Source organism: Phalaenopsis equestris, unplaced genomic scaffold, assembly GCF_001263595.1.
Source record: "Phalaenopsis equestris unplaced genomic scaffold, ASM126359v1 Scaffold000761, whole genome shotgun sequence".
In the NCBI taxonomy this organism is placed as follows: domain Eukaryota; kingdom Viridiplantae; phylum Streptophyta; class Magnoliopsida; order Asparagales; family Orchidaceae; genus Phalaenopsis; species Phalaenopsis equestris.
The window spans coordinates 1,495,903-1,518,703 of NW_018165201.1; the positions used below are offsets into that span (position 1 = coordinate 1,495,903).

The 22,801-nt window shown below is 35.2% G+C and overlaps 1 protein-coding gene across 1 annotated transcript in view; it reads left to right on the plus strand.

Moving 5' to 3' along the window:
• Window positions 1-22,801, plus strand: part of LOC110030792 (histone deacetylase 6) — a 46,535-nt gene that overhangs the window by 21,563 nt on the left and 2,171 nt on the right. The window contains exons 4-5 of the mRNA XM_020733711.1: window positions 2,764-2,854; window positions 2,941-3,071. Coding sequence (XP_020589370.1) covers window positions 2,764-2,854; window positions 2,941-3,071 — 222 coding nt within the window. The remainder of the gene's footprint in view (window positions 1-2,763; window positions 2,855-2,940; window positions 3,072-22,801) is intronic.

The following is a 22,801-nucleotide window of genomic DNA, read 5'->3' on the forward strand; positions in this document are numbered from 1 at the left end:
TTTTGCATTTAAATGCTTGAAACATAAAACCAGCAACAAAGCATTTAAAATTGGCAAGTAAATGGTCATTGGAATCACAATGTTTGCATTTAACTGCTTGAAACATAAAACCAACAACGGAATATTTAAAATCAATAAGTAAATGGTCATTGGAATCTCAATGTATTTGTATTTAAGTGCTTGAAACATAAAACCAACAACAGAGTATTTAAAATCAACAATAACATATAATCAAAATAGTGTTTATAGTTTTCCAAAATCAGTAAGAATGTATGGCCAAAGCAACATTTATAGTTCTCCAATGATCGACGCCAAACACATGAATATACAAGAATGATCGACGCTTACCCGATGGAATGCAGTAAACATTTGCTACTAGTTGCATTAATATGACTAGAATCATTTTGTATCCATGTTATATTTTTCCAATCAAGGTAAATCACAAAAGCCTTCGTAAACTACATAATTTAGAACAACGATTTTCTAGAATGAAGAACTATATCATGTTTCAATAGAAGAACAGATGAAATTGTCTTATATGAGAAAAAGGATTGACAGAATTAGGCTATACACTCAATTATCAATGACAACAGATTTTTAATTAAAAATAAAAAAAATAAATAAAAGGACAAGGGAGTTCTGGACACTCTCAGAAAATATACCTGCAACTGTGCAAAGAGGATAGGGGAGCACTTCCTCGATGGTTTCAGATGGGGGAGCTGTTGAAACAGGTGAAATATGGGAGTTTTGAAGGCCTTACATGCGGCGATCCCATGGTTGCTTTCCCAGCTAACTCTAATCACGAGTGTATCGCTGGGGTTTTGATCGAGTGGTTGAGCCGAGCAGGAAAGGCGACGAGAGTTTCGGGCGCGGGTAGGAGACCCGACAGGAGAGGCGAAGCCGAGCATGAAAGATGAAGCCGAGCGGGAGAAAGGCTTCCATGCAGAGGAGAGGAGAGCGAGGAGGCGAAACAGGTGGGGATTTCAGTTGAGTGGGAGCCGAGCAGAGGTTTTTGCGTAGAGGGAGGAGGCGAGGGCTTCGGCGCGAGGAGGGGAGACGAGAGCTTCGGTTCGCAGAGAGGAGCGGGGGTTTCTCTCGAGCGAGGAAGAGGCTAGGGAATTTGGTTACAGAGGAGAGGAGGCGAGCGGGAGAAGAAGAGTGAGGGATTTGGCACAGGAGGCAGGATCGAACAGACGAGTGGGTTTCTTCGGCACAGGGAGGAGGCGAGTAGGCGAGCGGGTGACTTTGGCGCAGGGAGGAAAGCAGGTGAGTGCGATAGAGGGTCTTGAGTGTGGCTTCTTCTACTCGAGGAGGGAGGCGTGATTGAGCAAAGAGGAGGAAGGAGTCAAATGAGGAGACTAGAGCTTAGGAAGGGGGAGACGATTTTTTGTATATTGGGAATTCCAGAGAGATGTTATGCGACACATTGGCGGGGAATTGAATGAATTTCGTTGATGCAGCAGCTCAATTGGAAAATCTTAACTCTTAATTAAGATGAGATTAAAATTTGAAAATTTGAAAATTGAAACTATTTTGGCTTGTGTTCAGACGAGGTTCAAAGCCCATGTCCAGCCCGAATTGAACCTGGTTTGAGCCTGAGCTTGCGCCAGCTAATTAAAAAAAAAACAGCATCGATTTTTATTCTGATTGCTTGCATTCGAAACCATAGTGATATGAGTGCCTTTTTAGCTAAAGTCGATGTCCCGGACGCATCCGCATGGTCCGTTTCGTCATTCGAGGTCGTCCGGACAAGTTCGCCGACAGTCTAAGTCAATTCAAGTCAACATCATGCGTGGTGCAATGAGTGCGTAAATTGCGGCGTTCGCGAGTGTTTGAGTCACAAATGGTTTACCTAAGGCCTCCTAAATCCTGTGGGAACTCATTTTAGGGCCCTCTACATGTTAGTCCTTAGCCCTTGCAACTAAGAGTCAAGTGCTTGGGGCTACTCATGCGAGGTTTGCACAAAAATGAGTCAAGAAGTGGCTCGAAGTTTTATGAAAGGTGGGCTCAATTACTAGTCTGCTAGGATGGTCAATAAAGAACTCCTAAAGCTAGATCATGGGTTTTAGGAGTAGGAGACTAAGACCTCACTGAAAATGAGGTCAACAAGGGGTATTTCAAATATTTATCAACATACAACATTTTTAAAACTAAATTTTTTAAAAAAGTTCAACTGTTTCTGAAACACCAACTTTTAAAAAATAAATTTTCCATAGCAGCTTTTAAACACAGATTTCAGAAAGCCCTGTCTAAAAGCTGGTGTTTCCTATCTTGTTCAAGACTAGGTGGTGGATCTTCCTTGGCATCCATGCTAGCCCGCATGCTTCATACTGTCTTCGTTCAAGACAGCTGCTGCAACTACCATTTCATCTTTCTAACTTCATGAACCCGACGTATTCTCTTCTTCTCTTCATTCTCTAACATCTGAGCTCTAGGTTCAATCCTCAAAACACCTTCTACGAACTCTAGAACAATGTCATATTCGATTTCCAATATTTATTTCCGAGTTGCTTAAAGAAAAAGATGAAATGGCTTAGGGTGGTTAGCTTGACTAGTAGTTTGTTTTGACTTAATTAACTTTATACGCTCAATACAAAAACATAAATAAAATAAATAGAGAGAGAGAGAAATATAATTCTAAGAGCTGTAAAATTGGTCACCTTTGTCCATATTTGATAATTATGTGCCATTAAAATTCTCATTACAGGAATTTTTTTGAGTGATAAGTTCTTTGTGATCTCCAGTTCTTTTTTTCTTATGCAGGAATGTGCTATTGGAGCATCTTTCAAGACTGCAACATTCCCCTAGTGTTCCGTTCCAGGATAGACCACCAAAAACAGAGTCTCCTGAGGAGGTAATTTTAAGCAATATTGAACTTAAAGCAATTATTTTATCAACATCATGCATTATGCGATGAACTAAATATGTGACTTGATGCAGGAAGAGGTGGATATGGATCAGAGGCCAGCATGTAAACTTTGGGATGGTGAGAGTTATGATTCTGAGCCGGAGGATCTGGCTCCACACTATGGTGATATTGTGGAAAATCATTCTACACCAAATCATGACAAGTAGGTGAAGTGTTTATTTTTTGATATAGAACATCAGTGCTGTGAATAAGTAGTAGGCAACGTTAGGGGAGATGTAGCTTTCTAAAGCCCTTGGTGCTAGATGCAACCTAAGGTCGTTTTTGATGAAAGTGGGGCATTAAAAAGAACTAATTATATCGCTTCATAAAATAATTTTCGTAAGGAATAGTTTTGAAGGCATAAAAAGTACTCATCACTTTAAAACATGATAGGTGGGGAGAAAATTCAGTTACCGTTCATTCCAACTTCGATTTTTTTTTTTATAATTATCTTTTAAAAGTACATTTAACTTATTAATTATTTTGACGGATCTAGCTTAGGATTCTATAATCTATTATTCCATGTTCTTCATCACTATATGGTACCCATCCATACTTTTCTGTATCTTATTTCATTAATGTTTTTTGCCCTCATAATTTATTGCTTTGGATCTTGAAATGCTTTTACTTACCATTCGTCTAAACTTGTATTGTGCAACCTTGAATATTCAACAGTTGATGCTATTTTCATGTAATCACATGTCAAATTATCATTACAAAAAAAATAACTCATTTTTGGTATTTGAAGTATTTGTAGCCTTCACGCCAATTAAGGCAAAATGTTCACCTCATTTCTAGGGACCTGAAGGGAAGACACTTGCCTACACATGTTCTTAATAATGGAGCTCGTCCAGGATGTGTTAAAGGTACTATGGCCTAGTTCTGCCTCGCATATGCGACCATAAGCGCTTGTGTCTCATGTTTATAAACATTGAATCGTATGGAGCGTGAAAATATATGGTCTTTGCTTTCTCTGGATAAACACTCTTAACCTTATTTGGCTGGTTTGACTTAAAAGATTTTTGTTGTGATAATGCTAATGATGAGGAAAAAAATTATTTATGTGATGCCATGCTGGCAACACAACTGCGGTTATGTTATGGAATTTTTTTGGAGATGGAAGATTCATCTTATTTGTGATGATATTACAGAAATGGAGAGAATATTGGAGGTTGTTTTGAGTTGTTGAAGCAAAGGTTTATTGTTCTTTGAGTGGCCAAACGCTATTATTGCTTTTTTTTTTTTTTAACAGTAGGCTTTAGTGTGGTAGATGTCTTGGCTGAAGCTAAGAAGATATGGTTAGAGTTTATGATGTGTTGGAGAAGTGAAGCTAAAACCAGGAAGTGCTATTCTAGGATTTAGGAATTAAGAGGTGAAGTTAAGGTCTTGTAGTGGCTATGGAGATAAGTGTTAATTATGGGTTTAGTTTGAATTTGAAAGAGTAGATTCCTATTTATGATGATATTGGAGACATGATAAGCTCAAATGATATAAACTATGAATAAAATCCTGTGCAAGTAAGACATAGTTGACAATGTTAAAATATAATTGTATGTCAATACTATATTCAATGTTTTACGAGCAAAACGTAAAATTTACAAAGTTCAAATCAAACAATCAAATTCTCATGATAGCTGAGGTGATAAAAGATTTCAACCGGAAAGGTCTATTTTAAAAATCAAATTTTAACAAATAACTAAATAAATCCAACTATTGTAATTTCTAATTTCAATCTTCAATAAGCAGAGAGTTGGCAAATTTCATATATAATGATATGTCAATCTTAAGCCTGATCATTTAGAAGTAAGATGTAAAATCGACATTGTTCAAGTCAAGTAATCAAATCCTCAATGATGGTCATGTTGACTGAAAATCTCAACTAGTGGGATCAATTTTTAAATCAATTAATTAAAATAATAAATCAAGACAATCAAGTTAAAATCAAAAACCTAAAATCTTAAAATAAATAAATCAAAATATTCAAGTTAAAATCTATCACTTAAAATTAAAGCAAACTCCATCCATTATTTGCAACAGTTTATTGAGGGTTGTATTTTTTTGTTGACTGCAACTCAGAAAGAATGAATGCCACCTCGGGTCTATCACTATAGTCATACTAAATGCAATCTCATGCAAGTAAGGAGGTGACCCTAGTTCTCTGTTTGCTTGGTTTGACCCCATGACTCCACAAAAAATAATAATTGTTATGATCAAAGCATTCTGATCAAGTGGTTTTCTCAAATGACATCATATATTACACTTACAACCCGTATGTTCCTTAATGTCTTTCTACTATTTGAGTTGTGAACCATAAGAATACAATTGATTAACATAAGTCATATGTCAGCTAAGGTCGACTTAAATTCATCCTCTTAGACAAGCATCCACCCCACATTTACAGGGCTCCTTTGGACAACACAACCCATAGTTGCTGACAAGGATCCTATAGTTAGCTTGGGTTAACTACTTCTTTTGACTAAGTAGATCAGGGATCACGACGATCCGTGACAACAGAACTATAGGACCTTGATCAGGTTTGTAATTATTTCCTCCACCATCCGCTGTAAGCTCAATGTGATAAATTTTATAATCTAAAACTCTTAAGTTTGCTGCTACTATACACTGAATATTTAAAGCTAAATAATTAGCCTTAATCAAAAGTGTTCTCTTGTTCTCAGGAGGAGTAATTAATCATAAGGGCTTGTGTGTATTAGAAACCGTGAACCTCAAATAAAAAATTCCTTACAAAATGAAGGCAAAATCTCTGGGTAGTGTCTTAGCTACAATTTAGTTTGCCTTTTGAAATTTTGACCTGAAATAGCTAACAAAAATGCTCTCAACAACAAACGAGTCCTGGACGTCAGATATTTGGAGCTTACTGATTTCTGGCAACTACACTAGAAAGTATTTCTCTTTTCATTTTTACTAGCTATATATTCGCTATAATAATAACTTAAAAGTGATGAAAGATGAATAACAAGCTAAATTGCTTTCATATATATAATTACTCATAAACTTGGGTAAATTAAGTTTGGTGGGCATCGAGGCAAACTATTGGATCTTAATTTGGGAATTTATTATCGAAAAATCCCAACTGAAAGACTAATTTTATATTGTGAGCATCAATGCATAACCCTTAGATCTTAATCCAAGAATCTGTTGTCAAATGGGTCTAACAAAAAGATGAATTTTGTTTGGTGAACATCGAGGTATGAACCCTTGAATCTTAATCCAAGCATCTACTTTTGTAATATCCCAACAGAAAGAGAAATTGTCTTCTGAGTATTGAAGGATAAATCTAAGAATTTGCTATCGAAAGGGTGATAACAAAAAGATAAACTATGTTTGGTGAACATTGAGGTATGAACCTTAGATCTTAATCTTAGAATTTACTATTGAAAGGTCCCGACAGAAGAGAAATTGTTTGGTGTGCATCGAAGCATAACCCTTGGATCTTAATCTAATAATCTGTCATCAAAAGGTCCCCAAAAAAATATAAACTGTATGGTGGACATCGGGGTATGACCCGTGAATTTTTATCCTGAAATCTACTACTGAAACGTCCTAAAAAAAGATAAATATTGTTTGATAGGCATCGGAGGGTGACTGTTGAATCATAATCCAAGTGTCTACTATTGAAAGGTTTCAGTAGAAAAATATGCCTTGCAAGGTGAGCATTGGGATATACATTTTATGTCTAAGCATTCAATATTGGGGGTCCCAGCAGAAAGTATATGTTTGAAGATTAATACTACTCATGATAAAATTTTGTTTTGACAAGCTAAGGATATGAAATATGATATTCAACTTTAAAAGTGTAAATGAAAAGCTATTTATCAAGTTTGGATTTTTGGAGAAAATATATACCTACTAGTAATTATTACGATGATCGACATCTTGAAGAGTTCTCTTGGTCTCTAAAGATGAGAATAATCTTCCCATTTTACTATTCATAGGCACTATCCAATTTGATGGTGTAGAAATTCTCGTCGTTGATGCTAAAACCATTGTTATATCTGTTTAAAGCAACATTAGGAGGCATCAGTCTGCTAAAGTATTCTCATATTGTGCATTTATAGTTTACATATGAAAGAAAGTGGAAGGCGTGATATTGAAGTTTCCTCGTTTAGAAGAAAACTTTCTAAAAGGCAAAGAAGAAAGAGAAATATTAAACTATGAGCTTATCAACTATTGCTCGAGCTATTGATCATTCAATATGCTTCAATCCCAAAAGCGAGTATTCATATCCTCAACCAATCCAAAAGTCTAACATGGGTTAATATGAATGGTTATGTTGGTGACATCAAACAAATTTTTTTTTCCTCAACAACATTAAGTCCTTACTAATGAGAAGAAGCAACCTGAAATGTTATCTTCTATAGTGCATATGGTTCAAAAAGTTACCAAAGAAAGGAGTTTAATGAAGAGATGTCGGTCAACTTTTTAATGTTGAAAATAATTTTTGTAAATTTAATTTAGTATAAGAGGTATATAATTTTTTTTTTGTTTAGGCAGCGCCTAAGCGCGGGTTTTGGTGCTTAGGCGCCAGTGCACAAATTTTGATTTTTTTTTCATTTAAGTGAAATGCACTCCTAGCCTAAGTCAACCAATCTTCTATGGTCTCAAACCAGTGCACATACTATTTTCTTCCTCTTATCTCTTCTCTTACTCAAGTTTCAACAACCTTAGTAAAATGGTGGTGTTTTAATTTTTAGAAAATGAGACTGAATGAATCTCATTAGTCATAGTTTGCATAATCCTGCTCGATACCGCAAATATTACACCTCGAAAAATAATGGGTTAATATGAATGGTTATGTTGGTGACATCAAACAAATTTTTTTTTCCTCAACAACATTAAGTCCTTACTAATGAGAAGAAGCAACCTGAAATGTTATCTTCTATAGTGCACATGGTTCAAAAAGTTACCAAAGAAAGGAGTTTAATGAAGAGATGTTGGTCAACTTTTTAATGTTGAAAATAATTTTTGTAAATTTAATTTAGTATAAGAGGTATATAATTTTTTTTTTGTTTAGGCAGCGCCTAAGCGCGGGTTTTGGTGCTTAGGCGCCAGTGCACAAATTTTGATTTTTTTTTCATTTAAGTGAAATGCACTCCTAGCCTAAGTCAACCAATCTTCTAAAACACCAAAACACTGTATATACTATTTTCTTCCTCTTATCTCTTCTCTTACTCAAGTTTCAACAACCTTAGTAAAATGGTGGTGTTTTAATTTTTAGAAAATGAGACTGAATGAATCTCATTAGTCATAGTTTGCATAATCGTGCTCGATACCGCAAATATTACACCTCGAAAAATAATGGGTTAATATGAATGGTTATGTTGGTGACATCAAACAAATTTTTTTTTCCTCAACAACATTAAGTCCTTACTAATGAGAAGAAGCAACCTGAAATGTTATCTTCTATAGTGCATATGGTTCAAAAAGTTACCAAAGAAAGGAGTTTAATGAAGAGATGTCGGTCAACTTTTTAATGTTGAAAATAATTTTTGTAAATTTAATTTAGTATAAGAGGTATATAATTTTTTTTTTGTTTAGGCAGCGCCTAAGCGCGGGTTTTGGTGCTTAGGCGCCAGTGGACAAATTTTGATTTTTTTTCATTTAAGTGAAATGCACTCCTAGCCTAAGTCAACCAATCTTCTATGGTCTCAAAACACTGTATATACTATTTTCTTCCTCTTATCTCTTCTCTTACTCAAGTTTCAACAACCTTGGTAAAATGGTGGTGTTTTAATTTTTAGAAAATGAGACTGAATGAATCTCATTAGTCATAGTTTGCATAATCCTGCTCGATACCGCAAATATTACACCTCGAAAAATAAATGTATAACTCGACGATGGACCAAATTCTGCAAACTAAGAGAATTGTGACTTCCGTTTGACCTGCGAACATTTTATGTGTGACCGACGAGTTCTCCTACTTAATATAAAGATTAGATAGGGTTTATTTTACATGAGTTCTAAGTTCTTATAGAGATGATCCTTTATAGTTAATTACATTTCAAATGACCGTTGTCACTTGAGAAAACTCTCGATAATGATCAAATGTACTATTCTTCAAGAATTCAAAGTTTAGATTTTCACAGTAGTGGAAAAACAAGTGGGAGTGACGCAAGTATGAAGAATTATTTTCAGGAGTCGAAAGTAGAAAACGGTCGGGGACGTCACAGATCTTGAGGAGAACCCTCAGTGACTTTCCAAACTATTCTACTATGTGGCTGCGTTTTGGAGACGGTGCTATTTGATTGTTCAATCCTGCCAATTTTTTTATTGAAAACTTACATTTGCATAATATCCGATTATGCAAATAGTCCGCAGAGATAGGAGGGTTAACGTCATACCGGACGATAACCTTGGAATCTAAAATGAGTTAGGACTTACACTGCAAACATGGTTGCACAAGAGCCTAAAGAAGGTGTGAGGATTTACGTCGCGCTGAGTGACCTACTTCAAAATCCTATAGGTTGTTATTTAGACCAAGGAGAGAGATTGTCGAAGAAGATACTCTTGCTGCTCGATCCAAACTCCTTGTCGTGCTGCCCACAAAGTTGGCTCAAGCTCCTTGTTAAAATAACAGTTTCAAGGTTTAGAATGTTTTGATTTAAGGTTTTATGTTTCATAGTTTTGGTGTTAAAATCGAGTTTTGTTGTTGTTGTTCAAATTTCATATTCGAGGGAGTTTTAATTTAACAGTTAGGATCTCACGGTTCCCTCATTCTGACATCATTATTTTCTTTTGAATTTACTTAATTTATATGAGTTATTAAGCTCTTTTAGACTGGAAAATTTTCATTAGCAACCGTAGATTATCTCATCCGAGAGATTCTCGTAAATCCAAAAGCGGTGAATTAACAACGTTCACTAAGTTTAAAAGTGTATTTAATTTTCAAAAAAAGAAGGTATTTTTGTTTTTTTGTTTTATAATTAAAGCATGGATGATAAAGAAGATCACATGTACATAAAAGTGTAGTAGAATGCGGTAAATAAACTATAAAGCGTGCCTAGGCTTCTGATACCACTACGTGATTAGTATTGCAAGCATAGTATGAATTGCAGGAGATTTAAATAAACTTGCAGGAAAAGTAAGTGAAGCGAGGAAAACCAACACGAAAGTAAAAAAAAACGAGTCGTAGAAATCATTATGGAAGACCTAAACTAGGTGTAAGACATCGATGAAGGTGGAGGCTCAGAGCTGTATTGTGTGCTTCACAACCTTGGGTAAGAGCTACCAACTCGACAATCCACGGATGAGTCCTTAACTCCGATTCAAGTGAGTAGTCGTGGACCTTTATAAGTTTTACCAATTTTTTTAATTTTTCATATAAAAGTTGTTGTTTAGATTTCCATGTAGAGTTTACTTTAACAAGCAAAAGAAATTTTATTTTATTTTTTGTAAATATTTTGTAAAGTAGTCTATTCCACAGGCTAATTACTCTACACAGGCTAGGACTACAGGCGACTGAAGAGCATCGGGAGCAAAAATCACACCAAGAGTTAGCGAATAGTATTATGGGTCATTATCCTCTCCCCTCATTGAAAGTCCTTAAGGTAGGAGATGCTATTCTAATAATCTCACTTCATATCCCTCGTTTAAGCACACATAAGCAATGTCGTCATCGCCCTAAAAAGAAAATAAAATGGGGCGAAGAGGAGGACTGGCCCAACTCCCAAAAATATGGCGGGACAATAGAGCGAAACAACGAGTGGGTCAACTCAAAAAGGTGTTTAAATTCTCATAAGATCACAATCTAAAGAAACCCAAAATTATAGGCAAAGATGCCCCAGAATCACCTCTAAATCGTAAGCACAAGCTCCCAAAACAGCCACTACAACATTTAACGACTCCAAACAGCACCAATAAGGCACCCTACAGCTTCAAACAGCATTTAGCAACTCCAAACAGTCATTTAAATGTCCTAAACAGCGATTATATGAACCCAAACGGCATTAGAAAATATCCTACAACAATTAACAGCTCCAAACAGCAGCTTACAGCATTAAATAGCACTTTCCCAGCTCTTACAGCACTCCCACAGCACTCACAGCAATCCCACAGCACTCCAAACAGCTCGCACAGCACTCCCACACCTCTCCCACAGCACTCCAAACAGCTCCCACAGCTCTCCCACAGCTCTCCCAGAGCTCTCACAACACTCCAAACAGCAGCTTTCAAGCCCAAACAGCAGCTTTTTGAAGGACCCAAACAACATTCAATCATTTCCAAAACAGTACTTTTAGAGACTCCAAAATCAACACTTAATTAACTCACAAAACATGTTTCTATAGGCTCCAAAATAAGTGAGGGATTTGAGCAAGAACAACCCAAAAAAAGGGGTTTAAAGGCTTCCAAAAAAAAAAAAAACAGCATTTAAATGGGACACAACGCCTTCCAAAACAATGACTAAGTTGTTCAAGATCGACCAACAAAACACCTTAAAGCAGTGATCGAGTTGCCAAATGAATAAAAATGTACAGCAGACTAAACAATCAGAAAAAATGGAGCAACAGTTAATACGCTGCTATAGATAGAAAGCTCAAAGCGTTTCCAACAACAGATAAATAGAAGTAAGATAATATTGGCATGAAACAACTTTGCAGCGGCCTACGTTTGAATATTTGAAAGGTTAACTAACAACTATCAAGCAAAATCTTCCCTCTGCTCGTTAGAAACTTTAGGAGATTTCTCATGTGTCTTCAGCACAATGACCTTTTTTTATCTTATGCTCTCTCACAACACCACTAAACTCTTCTGCAAAACTACTGTCCTTACATTTCAGAGCACACATTTTGAGACCCGCCCTTTTTCCTTCAGCAATATTGATATAGCAAAACAAAACAACATAAATTTTATGAGATATTAATCCTTCTAATACTTGCATCTTTTTAACTAAAGAATAAATTCGATTAACATGATTCAATGAGAATTGTTTGGAGATCTCCAAAAATCAGTCCCTATGATTGGGAGAACTATTAACATAACAATTATAAGCAGATAAATAAATTATGAAGTGCCTACAGTTTAAGTAATATAAAAGCCCATTAGACTAAGCCATAGAATATCTCCAACGCCGCAAGCACCAGCAGGGAGTGAAGGATTCATTGCTTCATCTCTCCTAAAATTAATGAATCCTTAAGTTCAAGAAGTAGAACAAAGAATCAAGAGAAGAAAACCTTCACGAAAAGCTGCTCTCCGTCATTACAATTTTCCGACAAGCCTTCTCGCATGAAGCAAGTAGGTGAATGTTTCCAATAGTGAACTGAGATGAACAGAGGAAGAAGAGGTAATAAAGAAGGAAAGATGTGACAGGGCATCATACCTCCTTGTTTGGAGCCGTAGAGAATGGTTCTGGATAGGAGTGGAGCAGAAGAAGGGAGTTGGGAGTTTTGGAGAACTTTGTAAGCCGCGATCCCGTCTGTGCCTTCCCAGCCAGCTCTACTCGCGGCTGTATCGTGAGTATTCGATTTCGAAGGCAATGGTTTTGGAAGAAGTCAGTAGAGGCTGGAAGGATGTAGGCAAGGGTTCCTGGCGGCAGAGGGAATGAGTCGAGCGAGCCTCTTCGGTGGTGAGGGGGAGGTATTCGAGCGAGGTTTTCGGGAGAGGAAGTCGAGCGAGGGGGTACGTCAAGAATCAGACGAATAGTTAGGGTTGTTTAGCGATGAAGGAGAGGCGGGAGAGGTGAGGCAAATTTGTCGAGAGCGGGGAGGAGCAGGCTTCGGGTCGTAGAGGAGGAGTGGGGGGCGAATCGCGGGAGAGAGAGGGCAAAGCGGGCAAGTGCGGGAGTGCTTCTGGGCAAGCGTGAGAGGGGAGCAGGTGAGCGGGATCAGTGCGGAGGGGCGAGGATTGCGGTGCAGGGAGAGGCGAGGGTTTCGGTTCAGGGAGGAGGTGGTAGGTAAGTCTCGGGAGAGGAAGAGGGGGCCGAATGAGGAGAAGGAAACAAGGCTTTTTTTTTTTTGTATTGCGCCAATTCTAGAAAGACGTTACATTGGGAATTAAGTGGTTTCTGTTAAAGCAACATTGTCTGATTAAATTTAACTTAAGATTTAGACGGGGTAATTTGAAAATTAAAAATTGAAATCTCAAATTACAAATTGGGTTGCTAGCCTGACCCGACATAATTGGGCTATGTTTAGCCCGAATTGAAGTCGGGTTATGCCTAAACTCATCTCATTGAATTAAATTTAAAATGCATTGATTTTAGTGTCATTCGCTCACACGCGGAACCATAGCAATATCGGTGTTCTTTCTAGCTAAAGTCGACCCGAATGCACTCACGCAGTTCGTTTCGTCATCTGAGGTCGTTCGAACAAGTTTGCCGATGAATGCGTCAAATTTAATTTTTCTTCAAAATTTGGGTTTGTGACGGATCATTTGAAAATTGATTTTAGTTTAATTGTCGATGCAATTTGTTTAAGTGTCAGTGACGTGAAGTGCTAAGTTTACGCACGTTGAATGTGTGAATTATGGTGTTTGCATAGTCGAGCCACAAAGGGTTCACCTAAGGCTTCCTGATCCTATAGAAACTCATTTTTTTGGGTCTTCAACATGTTAGTTCTTAGACCTTGCAATTAAGAGTTAAATGCTCGGGACTACTCATGTGAGGTCTTCACAAAAATGGGTCAAGAAGTGGTTCGCAGTCCCACGTAAGGTGAGTTCCAAAATTAGTTCTCTAGGATGGTCAACAGGGAATCTTAAGGCTAGATCCTAGGTTCTGAGAAGAAAAAACTAAGACCTCACTGAAAATGAGGTCAACAAGAGAATGTGTAAAAGAATTTTGGATGATTGAGATCAATAAAACTTCAATCAAGAAGCTGCTATCTTTCATTTACTATGTTCACTTGTGATTCACGAAGATGAAATGATCAAAGAAAGATTTGGCATGACCATCTGATGTATGTTCTCAGAGATCCGCCATTACCAATATTATTTAAAGTTGGGCTTTGAAGAAGGCATATTGATGAATCTCCTAATGGTTGACACTTTGAAAAGCCTACTTAGGGCTCCCATTGCAGCAAGTTTTAACCCCGCGAGTGGAGGGGTTATCAAATTAATGTCAGCAGGATATGACTCTGATCATTTCTCATCCCCTCATTTTATCCAAAAAAATTAGATAAATGTATCTTTAATCCTTGTTGATGGAAGGATTATTGAATTCGAGCTGACATAGAAAAGTTTTAGCAGAGGGATCATCAAACATAAAGTTGGCTGAAAATTTGAACCTAACTTGGAAAGTTATTTTGTCATTCAGAAGACATATAGAGAGGAGCTTTTGAACTTATCAACCCAAATAGTCAACAATCAATATCACTAGTTAACGATTAATGTTTAAAGAAGCATTACACATAGTGCCTTGGTCAAAAAGTTATTATTAAAGTTTCTTTTAAGTAAAGGAGAATGTATGCTCTATTCTAGCACAAGTGTAATAATTCATTGGAAATTTTCTTATGATATTATAACATATTTTTAAGTTATCATGAAGTTTTTGCATGCAAGACAATGAACAATATTTTTATTTTATTTGGTTGACTCCGCGCTTTAAGCCGAGATCCCCAAAAAGTTCCAATGATCATTGGAATTTCTCTTGTAAGATAGGGGCCTTCTTAATAATCTAGGTCGACATTGTGCTAAATGCCAAGATTCTCGAATTTATCTATCAAATGTCAAAATTACCCATTTGCCAAACAATGGGGACAGTCATTTGAGGTGGCGCTAAGCTCCAAGTTGAAAGCCTATCATCTTGATAGCAAAGGAAAGGCTAACACTAGCTAAATATATTTGATGATCTCGATTTAGAACTGAATGTCAACCCAAATAAATATATGCAGCCCCTTTGTTTTGATAACAAAGAAAAATTTGATGCTAGCTGAACATAGTCAAGGTTCAAGGTTCTCAACTTTAAACAATGAGCATTGAACTGAGATCTCTCAAGAGTCAATTATTTATTTGGATCGACATCGAGTATTGAACTGATATCTCCAAATACGTTTCTTTTATTATTTAAGTTAACTTTGAGCTTCAAGTCGAGATCCCCAAGTTTATTTTAAATTTTATCATTTGAGTTGACATTGTGTCGGATGAGAGATCCCTAGTTAAATTTTTTAACATATCGATGTCAAAACTATACTCAACCAATTGAGAAAAATCAATTTATCTTCATGAAAATTACAAACAAGACAAATTTCAAAAGTTGGAGGTTCATCTCTCAGACTTGCTACAATTTTGAAAGTCAAGAGAATTTTGAGCTTGCAAGCTTTAACATATCAAGTTGGAAAAGCGTTGTTTACAACTTAAGTTCAGAACATGAGCAAGTACTGAAGGTCAGACTTAACAAACCTAAATATGACCGAGTCGCTGACAGTTTTATTCACTTAAAAAGTCATAAAAATGGTATTTGTAAAGAAGCCTTTGTTTTCCATTTAATGACAATAACTGTTTCATTGAAACATAAACAACCTGATAAGTAATGTGATCCAAATCTTGAGATTCTCTCAACTAATTGAATGAGTGAGACAAAATCAAATAGATATTCTTCACTCACGTCCCACAAGTGAAAGAATTACCAAATATATGTCACCAGGATATGATTATGGTTATTCCTCACACCCTAGGAAGTCAAGAATAGTTGAATGAAGGATATCATCAATCCTCATTGGAAGAGGGATTAAATTCAAGTTAGTAGGAGTCAATTTCAGTTGCTCCTTATTCTTTCTCTTACAAATTACTATGCAAGCCCAACACTTTCAAATCATTCAAAGAAAGAATAAGCCAAATGAAATATTCAAAAATAATTATGGAAATTCTATTGTAATACAACTAGTCATAAAATTATTATATTAAACATAAGATATTTTTTTTTAATTTATATGGGATGACATTGTGCTCGATATCAAGATCCTCAAATGTGTTTGATCAGGTAAGGTGCACCTCTTTTTGAGATTGACAGTGCATTTGACTGAGACCCTCAACGAGAAGAGTTGACATCATGTCTAACATTGAGATCTCATTCTTTTTAGGTTGAATTTGTGTTTCAATGTTGAAATCCCTAAATATTTATTTACGAATTTTGCTATCAAGCAAAATATATGCATGATAAAATTTAGAAGGCAAATTTTTCTCTTTAACTAACCAAGATTTTGAAGGTTCAACTGTAAAAACATCAAAATTTACATGTTTTAACGAGTTAAGTTGGAAAGATGCAAGTTCTACCACAACTGAAGTTTACGGCTCAGGTGGGTCAAAAAGGTCAAACCCAACAAGCACAAATATGGCCGAGTCGCTGACATCACTCTTTACTCAATAAGCCATAAAAATGATTGTATGTAGTGAAAGAGCAATCTATTCTTTTACTCAACAAGCCATAAAAATGATTGTCGTAGGGGAGCCTCCATCTTATTAGTCTAATGATGGGAATTGTCTAGTTCCCAAGCTTACCCAATTTGATGAGTTTTAAGTGATTAAAATTCAGGAGACTTGCATACCAAATTGAAGAATCAAGGATAAATCAAGAAGATAATCTACACTTAAAAAATATTATGCAGTCATGTTAAGAAATCTCAAATACGTAAGTTCCAAAACCTTGTGATATAAGAAAGATGACTTCAAATTCTATAAGCTTAAGCCTATTACGTTGAAAAAGCACGAGTTTCATACAGTTTAAGTTCATGACTTAAGTAGGGTCCAAAGGTCGGATTCAACAAGCTCAAATATGACGAGTTAGTACAACTCTCTTCACTCAATAAGTCATAAAAACACTCATAATGAAGAAACATTTGTTTTGCTAGTTTGTTGATAAAGACCTTCGAGTTCCAAGCTTATTTGACTTGATAAGTTGAAGCTAACTAGATAAAAAAGATTTTCTTAATTGGTTAAAGGGTCAAGAAAAAATAAATAAATGATCATCACTCAAGAAATCATCAAGCTGAGCTCAGTGTCTTGTTTAAACTAAGAAAGCCCAACATCTTTCAATTGGTATGATCAAGCATGAGGCATGGAATGAAGAAATTCTCTTCTTTAGTAAGTCTGACAAAATAGAAAACAAGGATTAAAGAAGTTAGCCCATTGTTTGTTCAAAGCTAGATGTTGAACTAAGGGAATTTAATTGTGAATAAGTCTGATATACTATTAAACATTGGTTCAACAATTTTTTTTTTCCATTGACTCAACATAAGCCTGAAGGTTAGGTCACTAATATTTACTCTTCAACAAGTATAGCGAAGCACAAAGTTAAGGCCGAATGTATGCTTACGCACTTGACAAGTCCATATAGATAATTTAGGTTAATTCTATCATCAAGTCTGTTAAAACACAAAAGAATAGATGAAACCAGGACAGATGGAGCTATGAATTTTTTTTTAAATACTAATATAAAAACTTCATATAAGTCTGTCAAAGCAAAAAAGCAAAAAGCTAAAAGCAAATGAAAAAAGATAAATTCAATCTCCCTGCTAAGTGAGTGACAAAAGGACAATGGCGACGTCAATCAAAGTTGATCTATAATGATGCAAACGTGCATATTCAATTTGAAATTCATACTTTGTGTTGACGTCCATGACTTACCTCACAGATCTGCAAAGTTAAAATCTCAGTCTGATATCTAAACAAGTTTTTAAAGAGTTGTAGGATCAATCAGTTTGCAACAAACATTGTCCGCTTCAGATGCGATAATATTTATTAGGGGGTATTTGTTGTCCATTAAAAAAAATAATAAAAGGAGCTTTTAACCGCTCCCATACCAGGATGCCAAAACTGTTCCCAGCCACAACTTCTTTGGATTTCTTTGTCTTGTGCCCTATCCCGCACGTAACGACGGGATCACAACATTCAAATCTTTACTCCCTCACGCTCATTCTCTATGATACAGTCATGACTAGGGCTAGCAGGAAAAACGACGATGGGATCGCGACGTACAAAGACGTTCAGAACTCCTTCTGATGCTCTTCGCGTGAAAGGCATTAATGGGTTGCAATGGATAGAGACCTCCTAAAATCCTTCTGTTCGAACAACAGAGTCAAGCCGCTCCTTGGTCTCCCTGCTTTAAAGTTTCTTTTTGTTAGCTTTTTATGCATGAAATGGAGGTTTGATGCCATCTCTAATCTCAACTCCTTGCATTCACTCAAACCTAACCACTCCTCTTTCACTGCCACCCAATAGCCCCTCTTATGTTCTGTTGAAAACATCTGCAATCACATTTTCTTGGATCACACTCGTCAAAACCTTTGCTCCAAACCGAAACCCTCCTGAACTATTTTGCTTGTCCCGCTCCTTCCTCTGTTTCATCTCTAGGCCAAAACGCTTGTCGTACTATTGTTGGGAAAGCAATGAGCTGATCACAACAAGGGCAACAACTGAAATCCCAAAATGGAGGCTTTCTTGCAATAACAAGCCAGCGAGAAAATAAACATTAAAATCATAACACAGAGATATCTTCTATTCTTATTCGAAACCTTTACAACAGCAGAAATCACAACTATGCATTTCTTCTCCGTTCGATATGCTGAAATATTAACCGTTGCCCGTAGCTCGTCTTCTCTCCGTTTGCACGACACCCAGTCACTACACAGTCGGGATTAAAACTTTGTGGGGAAGCAACAACCAAATCATGGCACCCAAAGAACTCCATAACTCCCATGTCGTATCACTTCACTTGCTTCGTTGTGGCGTGCCTGCCTATCTTTTCCATCGCTATTAAAAGCAACAATGAGATTTTGGCATGCATAGACTTTCAAAACACCAATCTGTATGTTTGTTGCACTTGATCCAGCCGCAAATAGAGCCCACTCTTCTTTCTTGTCGTCCTGAGCTCAAGTCATATATATATATATATATATATATATATATATGGGAAAGAGAGAGTTGTACTTTTCATTTTGTCGATTGTCATCGTCATCATTGCCTCTTGCTCGCATATGTTAATGGAAGACCTATCATGTCCTACAGACTGATAGATTATAATACTCCTCTATGACTGCAATCTCTCATGATGTTGATCATTGCACATTATAGACAACTGGGTATGCCAGATACCCCAATGCAGCCCCCTAAATAGGGAAAACTTTGAGAGGTTGTCGAAATTACTACTGATATTGGATTTGCAAATGCTTTTAAAAAAATGAATTATTTGGACTTTGAAATGATATAATAATGAAAAAAGAAGAAACATAAATTGTGATTTAAAAGTCCGAAATTCACTTTTATTTGAAAGTGATCAAATAAAATTCTAAGATTTAATGCAAATAAATCTTTTGATGATCTATTTAAATACTTAAATTAAGGCTGAGCTTGATTGGGGCTAAGCTCAGGACTGACAAATTGACTTAAATATGAAATATCATAAATTGAGGTTAAGCTTGATTGGGGCTAAATGTAAGGATTGACTTAAATATGAATACATAAATTGTGGGTAGATTCAGGTATCTAAATATCTTTCTTAAATATCGAAATAATGAATTAATATGCCTTATCACCACCAAATCTGTAACCTAACTATATAAGCGAACATAAGGCTGCATTTTAGCATCTACATGCATTAATTTATTCATCCAAATAAGAAAAATTTTATAAATTCAAGCCTTAAGTTTTAAAATAATTCTTAATTTAATTCATGCTTTAAAATCGTGTAAATTGACTTGAGACATGTAAAGTTATCTAAAATAATTAATTAAATGTAATTAAATGCTCGCTTATGCTCTACCAAATTGACCAAGTGTTTAAATTGAAATGGTCTTAGAATGTTACGCGGGCTAAGTTAAACTTGCATTTAAATAATTCTCACTTTGATAAGCGTGCAAAATTCTTCTAATAGAATCTATGATTATCTTAAAATTAAAAGCTTCATATTTTACTAATAAAACCCAATATAGTTAAACTATGCAATCTCTCAAATGAAGGACATTGTCTATAGGGGCAGGGTTAGAAGTCCTACTCAACTGTTTCGATCATTCTTCTCTTAAATAGTAGAGTTTATTAATTTAGTAATTTTCAATAATGTTCAAAACGCAAGTATAAGAATTTGTATGTCCAAATCACCTAATCCAATGTTTTTCATAAGGAGCGAACTTGATAGAACTAACATTTTATAAATATTCAAGTTTCAATTTTAAATGAATTTCAAACATAAATGTTTCAAATATCAAAATCTCCGATGTTGGTCTTGTCGATTGAAATTTTAATCAGAGGTGTTTATTTTCAAAATTAAGTTTCAACAAATACCCAAAAATATCCAATTATTATAATTTCTAAATCTGATATTTTGTAAGCAAGATAAAGTTGACAATGTTTATATACAAACATATGTTCATATTTAGCTTGATCCTTTACAAGTAAGAAGTAAAGTTGATATGGTTCATGTCAAATAATCAAAATCCCAATGATGTCCATATAAGATTTTAACAGATGAGTATATTTTCAAAATTAAGTTCAAATTTGAATAAGCTCAAATGATATAAACTATGAATACAATTCAATGTAAGCAAGATAGAGTTGACAATGTTCAAATACAACACATTTCAATACTAAGTCCCATCCTTTAAGCGCAAGAAGATAAGTCGACATGGTTCAAATCAAGTAATTAAACTCTAATGATGGTTGAGTTGATAAAAATTTCTATAAGATGTGTCTATTTTCAAAATTCTGTTGAACAAATATTTGAATAAATCCAGCTATTATAATTCTTAAACCTGTTCCTCTGTAATCAAGGCAGAGTTGACAATGTTTACATACAATAATATGTCAATCTTAATCTCGATTCCTTACTAGAAAAATGTAAATTTGATGTAAAGTTAATAGGATTCAAATCAAACAATCAAATCCTTAATGATGGCTGTGTTGATTGAAAATTTCAACCGATGATCAAATTTTAATTCAATTTTTAAATCAAGTTCTCAAAATAACAAATCAAGACAATTAAGTTAAAATTTAAACACTTAAAGTTTTGAAGCAAATAAATCAAAATATTAAAGTTAAAATCATTTACTTAAAATCTAAAGCAAGCTCCATCCACCCTTCACAAAAGTTTGTCGAGCGTGACAAACTTTTGATTGACTTAAGCTCACAAAGAGTTTGTCAGTAAGGATGTGGCTTGAGTTCTCTATCTGCTTGGTTTATCTCAATGACTTCACAAAAATTAGCAGTTACGATTAAAACCCTCTGACTGTAACCATTATATTATGATCACGACCGCAACCCGTATATTCTCTAACAACTTTCTATTCAGTTAGTTTTGAATCACAATGATACAATTGATTAACATAAAACCTTTTGTCGGCTAAGGTCAACTTAATTTTGTCATCTTAGACAAACATTCACTTAAAGATCTGCAAGACTCTCTTGGAGGACGCAAACTATTGTTGTTGACTATGATCCTTCAATCTGGTTAGGTCGACTATCTCTTTTGACTAAATAGATTAGGAATTAGGACGACGCAAGACGTCGAAGCCATAAGATCTTGATCGAGTTCGTCATCATTTCCCTCACCGTTCACTTGCTCAAGTTGATAAATTTTACAATATAAAACTCTTAAGTCTGCTGCTACTATACACTGAATATTCAAAGCTAAATGATTTATCATTTACATCTAATATTTAGATCGTATGAAATATTTTGAAGCTTGATGATTTATCATATTTATTGATGATAATTTAAGAATTTACTACATTAATCTTTGGAACTAAAAAAGCTGAATTGTTATGAACTTGACAACATTTTCAAAAATTAATCCTAATTGAATTTAGTGCTTCTATAAAATTCTTCTCTCAGATAAAGATCTGGAGAATAGATCTAGTTATTCCTTGAAACTTAGTTCAAAGTCATATTTCATCAAAACTCCCAATAAAATATTACCGAACAAAGCGATCATTAGCTTTTAAAAATGGCTCATGTACTCGAACTCAAATGCTCACTTCTCATATTGAAGAAGTTCTATAGGATCTCAATAGGAGAGTTGTAGTGCTGGAGGTGAAAAAATTAAATATAGTTGTCATCTGGGATATAATTGAATCATTAAGCCGAAAAATATAAACCAATTGTAAATTGGGTTTAATTGTTATCTATCTATCAATCTAAGAAATATAATAGAAAAGTACAAGCTCTATTAGTTGTCAAATGCTTTACTCAAACTTTTGGAGTATATTTCATAGTATTTTCCTCAATGGCGACATTAAATATCACAATGGTCTGTCTAATCATCTTTGTTAGGGATTAGACCAGGTGGATGTAAAGATTATTATTTTTCTTTTTCTTTTTCTTTTTTTTTTGAAAGAGAGCTTGATGAAGATATCTAACTTTACATCTTTATTTGAAGAATCAAGGTAGAAACAGAAGCGTATGCAAATTGAAGAAGTCCCTTTATGTATTAAATTAAGATTTTGAAGCTTAATTTGGCCGCTTTATAGATTCCATGAGGAGGTATGTATACAATAGATCATAAATTGATGGAAGATTTACATACGTACCACTTAATTTCTATGTATTTACATATCTAACACCTAAACTTTAATTTTTACATATATGCCACCGTACCCATGAAAAGGTATATTTCACTTTTTTAAAGTTAAAATAGTGGTATTTTTATGTGATATGAAAGATTTTGGTGGTATAAATGTAAGAGAAGTTTAGGTGTTATAGATATGTAAATACATAGAACTTGGGTGGCACTTATGTAAATGTCCCATTGCACAAATTAATGAAATCCGTAGAAATGTATTTGAAATTAAGGATTCAAGACAACTTAGATTTTTCTTAGGAATGGAAGCCAGAAATAAAAAAGGTATGCCATGTAAGCCTATTGAAATTCCTATGGAGAATAGAAGATGGAATTCCAGTAAACAAGCAGAGATGATAGAGATGATTGTGAGATTGATATTCTTACTCAAGAAGGAT